The sequence below is a fragment of the Colobus angolensis genome, unplaced genomic scaffold (genome assembly GCF_000951035.1).
Source record: "Colobus angolensis palliatus isolate OR3802 unplaced genomic scaffold, Cang.pa_1.0 Scaffold58, whole genome shotgun sequence".
Taxonomy (NCBI): domain Eukaryota; kingdom Metazoa; phylum Chordata; class Mammalia; order Primates; family Cercopithecidae; genus Colobus; species Colobus angolensis.
Genome location: NW_012119376.1, coordinates 12,848,103 through 12,853,080, shown reverse-complemented (window position 1 = coordinate 12,853,080; position 4,978 = coordinate 12,848,103). Strand labels below are relative to the sequence as shown.

General features: G+C 37.1%; 1 protein-coding gene across 1 annotated transcript; it reads left to right on the top strand.

The window, feature by feature from the left end:
- The first annotated feature begins 630 nt into the window (after window positions 1–630).
- On the top strand, window positions 631–1,667 carry LOC105526218 (trace amine-associated receptor 6-like). Its single transcript, XM_011962153.1, is given in 2 exon segments — window positions 631–1,258; window positions 1,261–1,667. Coding segments are annotated over 2 exon segments (1,035 nt in total).
- The last annotated feature ends 3,311 nt before the right edge of the window (window positions 1,668–4,978 follow it).

The following is a 4,978-nucleotide window of genomic DNA, read 5'->3' as shown; positions in this document are numbered from 1 at the left end:
GGAAAAATAAATCTTTGGCCTAAAATAATAATGGTAATAGAATTTAATATACAGTAGAGACCTATTTTGTAGAATAACTTTCCTAGTAGTCACTATTGAAAGTAATCCTACTAGTTCACACCTCACACCACAGGGATTCCATTGAGGGATTTTCCCATTGAAGGCATTTATTTAGCTAAAAGAACTTCATGTTTAAGGCTGTAATGCAAGACAGATAACCGAGATAAAGGTAACAGGAGGTGATCTTTCAGCTCCGGAATTACATCCCATATCAGCAACTGTTGCACAGAGAAACTCAAAAGGTAAAAATAAAATATAAAAGGATATTTATGACCAAAAGGGAATTTTATCAAATTAAGAGCATGAGACATTTGTCAGCTGAAACAATCTCCAGTAATGTTGTTCAATATAATTTTTGTCAAATTTTATTCTGCCATAAAAAACATTTAGGATTTATAATACAAATGGAAACTTGAAAAATTATATTGGAGATAATACCTTACAATTTCCTCTGACATCCTGGTGAATATGTGTTTTTTTTCCCCAGGAGCACTGAAAATCAGAAACAATCCTGTATTTTTTGTGACAAACAACAAGGGCAAAACTTCTCTACGTGTAAATAACAGCGTTATGAGCAGCAACTCATCCCTGCTGGCAGCTGTGCAGTTGTGCTACCCGAACGTGAATGAGTCCTGTGTGAAAATCCCCTACTCGCCTGGATCCCGGGTGATTCTGTACATAGTGTTTGGCTTTGGGGCTGTGCTGGCTGTGTTTGGAAACCTCCTGGTTATGATTTCAATCCTCCATTTCAAGCACCTGCACTCTCTGACCAATTTTCTCATTGCCTCTCTGGCCTGTGCTGATTTCTTGGTGGGTGTGACTGTGATGCCCTTCAGCGTGGTCAGGACCGTGGAGAGCTGCTGGTATTTTGGGAGAAGTTTTTGTACTTTCCACACCTGCTGTGATGTGGCGTTTTGTTACTCTTCTCTCTTTCACTTGTGCTTCATCTCCATCGACAGGTACATTGCGGTTACTGACCCTCTGGTCTATCCCACCAAGTTCACCGTTTCTGTGTCAGGAATTTGCATCAGCATGTCCTGGATCCTGCCCCTCGTGTACAGCGGTGCTGTGTTCTACACAGGTGTCTACGATGATGGGCTGGAAGAATTATCTGATGCCCTAAACTGTATAGGAGGTTGTCAGACCGTTGTAAATCAAAACTGGGTGTTAATAGATTTCCTATCCTTCTTTATACCTACCTTGTTATGATAATTCTGTATGGTAACATATTTCTTGTGGCTAGACGACAGGCTAAAAAGATAGAAAATACTGGTAGCAAGACAGAATCATCCTCAGAGAGTTACAAAGCCAGAGTGGCCAGGAGAGAGAGAAAAGCAGCTAAAACCCTGGGGGTCACAGTGGTAGCATTTATGGTTTCATGGTTACCATATAGCATTGATTCATTAATTGATGCCTTTATGGGCTTTATAACCCCTTCTTATATTTATGAGATTTCCTGTTGGTGTGCTTATTATAACTCAGCCGTGAATCCTTTGATTTATGCTTTATTTTACCCATGGTTTAGGAAAGCAATAAAAGTTATTGTGACTGGTCAGGTTTTAAAGAACAGTTCAGCCAGCATGAATTTGTTCTCTGAACATGTATAAGCAGTTGGATAGAAGAAGCTCAAGATACCTTTAAAATTACCAAGTGAACTGTGTTTTAAAAAATCAAGTAAGACAATGAATGAATAGCAAATAAATTGCTCTTCAAATGAAACAAGATAAATCAATGTTTTTCAGTCGTGTTAAGATGTACACTTTCCTGTCCCTTCTGCAAAAGTATTTACTTGACTAATAAATGTTAAGTTCCTATTTGTCAACTGCTTAAGAGCTCAGCATATTCCACTCCCTGCAGATACTCTTTGTCTTAATCCATTGACTCTTCCCTCTCCTTTGGTATTTTTCCTAAAAGTATTTCTGTTCTTTTTTTTAATTCCCTTTCCTCTTTTCTTTACAAAGCATTCTACTCTTTCTCAGCCTGCCAAAAATTTCATTTGTGAATAGCCTTTATCGAGTTCCTGGTTTCTTTTGCTTTGGTTATTTTACCACAGGAGCCCTTTTAGGTATCAGTTTAATCTATTCAATCTTGGGAGAGATCTCAGGGTGTGTGGGGCGATTTGCAAATGTAGACATCATCTTGACCAGGCTGTTGTAATTATCAAACCAGTTACTGCCATTCTTGTAATTATTTCCTCCCCCAAAGTAGGAAGTAGAAGCCACTGTACTTCCCAGAATGATGTTAGGATGATTATTTGGCTGCTGTTCTTGCTATTTCACAAAACTGTTTAAAGAGTTGGTATGAATAGAACTCTATGTTACATTATTCAGTTCATGCACATTGAATATTACTTGTTCCTTTAGAGAGGATATCTTTTAAGTGCAGTCTCTAGCTTTCTTTTTCCTATAGTAAAGCTTAATTACAGCAAGGAATTTGCAAGTTTTAAAAGCCATGTGGAATATACGTCAATGAGAAGCATTCAGGTATTCATCCATTTTTTTCCATTTACCAAACATGAAACCTATGCCTATATTTTGCTGAAATCAGTGCTAGATGCCTTAGACACAGGCATAACATCCCACTTTTGTCTTTAATAAGATGTGCCTCTGGCAAGAAGCAATGTTGGTCACTGGAAATTTTAAAAACGGCAAACACTAACTCAACCAGGTAATTAAGGCTCAATATCAGTAGTAGTAAGGCATGTGGCTATTGTGTGTTCTTGACATTATGTAATGAGAATGGTTTTTACCTGTATGACCTTTCTTCTCCAAATCCATAACCCCCATGTAGTCATGAGAAAAACATCAGACAAAACTTTATTGAGGAATATTCTGCATAATATTTGATCAGTATCCCTCAAAACTGTCAAAGTCATCAAAAATAAAGTATGAGAAACTCTCATGATCTAGAGGAAACTAAGAAGACATGACAACTAAATGTAGTATGGCATCCTAAATGGAAAGCTAGAAAGAAAAAGGTGGGAAAGTGAGGAAATCTGAATAATGAATGGAAATTTTATTACTATATTGATAACAATATTGGATCATTAATTATCACAAATGTACTATACTAGTTTAAGATGTTAATAATAAGATAAACTATTTGCAGGGTATATAGGAATTCTCTTTACTATCTTTGCAATTTTTCAGTAAGTCTACAACTATTCTGAAATTAAAAGTTTATTCAAAAAATATAGAGTTCACAATTCCTGCTTGATAAAGTTTCTAGCCTGTCTATGTGAAGACAACAACGCACTTATCCTTCCAGGCATTCATTTATTCATTCCAAAAATATCTTTGAAGACTTAGTGTGTACTAGATTCTTGGTTCAGTGTGATCAGGGATAGAAAACCAGGAACTTAGAATATTTTGTGGGAAAACCCAAAATACCAGTGATTATGACTTGGAATGCATGGAAGTTTAAGCTATAAAAGGATGTGTTTAAGGAACACAGGAGAAAGGAGAATTCAGACCTGGGTGGAAAATGAAGGAGATGTATTAAAGAAGTGAAATTTAAGTAGGGCCCTACATTTTAAGAAGGATTTCTATAGGAGGGAAAAGATGGGAAGGGATTTTCAGGCATGAGCAAAGAAACTGAGAAAGTGCAAAGTGTTCAGGGAATATGAAAATGAAACAACTAGACTGAGCGCGGTGGCTCACGCCTGTAATCCCAGCACTTTGGGAGGTCAAGGCGGATGGATCACAAGGTCAAAAGATTGAGAACAGCCTGGCCAACATGGTGAAACTCCATCTCTACTAAAAATACAAAAATTTGCTGGGCATGGTGGTGTGCACCTGTAGTCCCAGCTACTCGGGAGACTGAGGCAGGACAATCTCTTGAACCGGGAGTTGGAGATTGCAGTGAGTCGAGATTGCCCACTGCACTCCAGCCTGGGTGACAGAACGAAACTTCAACCAAAAAAAAAAGAAAAATAAAGAAGGAAGGAAGGGAAGAAAGAAGGAAGGAAGGAAGGAAGGAAGGAAGGAAGGAACAAAAAAACACAACTAAACAACCACCAAGAAGTAGTCACACTTTTAAATCCTCCCAAGGTTGGCATCTGAACCCTGCACCTCTACTTCTCCTGGGGATCCTCCATTGTGGTTTGGAGACATTCTCCCCACTCTGCTCAAGTTTCAACTCCCGGAATTTTCATTGTTTTCGAAAAAACATTTCTCAAATGAGGTTTTACAAAACAGTCATCACATAAAATATATCTGATTCAACAGGAAAAAGATACTTGATTCAACAATGTTTTGGAACTGTTGCATACTGTTTTCTGCTCTTGGAGAACAACACTGTACATTGGCATATTAAAGTTTCAGAGAAGCCCTGTTTGAGCAAAAACCTGTCCAGTTTTGTTTAGATACACATTCTAAAAATTTATTAAACCATGGGGACTCTTCTGATGTGAGGATCTGAATAACAGAGCTATTGTCCAAGGAAAACATTTAAGGAACTCCATCTCTATCATTGATTTGGTTCTTGCCAAATATATTCTTAATTTTTGTATTGGTCTTTTACACACAATATACTTCATTCAATTTATATTTCTAAAAGGTAGAGGTGATTTTCCAACCCATGGTATAATAATGAGTAAGTACTCATAACTTTTTTTGTCAATTATGATGTATAAGATAAATTATACAGTATGTAAAATGGGATAAATTTTGTGACTTTGAAGGAAGAACTGGATGCTGTGGGCTGAAAAATCTCAGACGGTTCCATGGAGAACTCAGAATACAATACCAGCTAAGCAGTGGAGGATTGGTTTAAATAGAAAAAAAAAAAAAAATAGAAAAGGAATTTCTAGAAAGAATAAAATTTTCAAGAAAGGTATAAATTTAGCGGCACATCAAATGCAATTAAGCATACAAAAAAGGATAGCCAATACGATCAGTCTGCCTAAAGCACACCATCT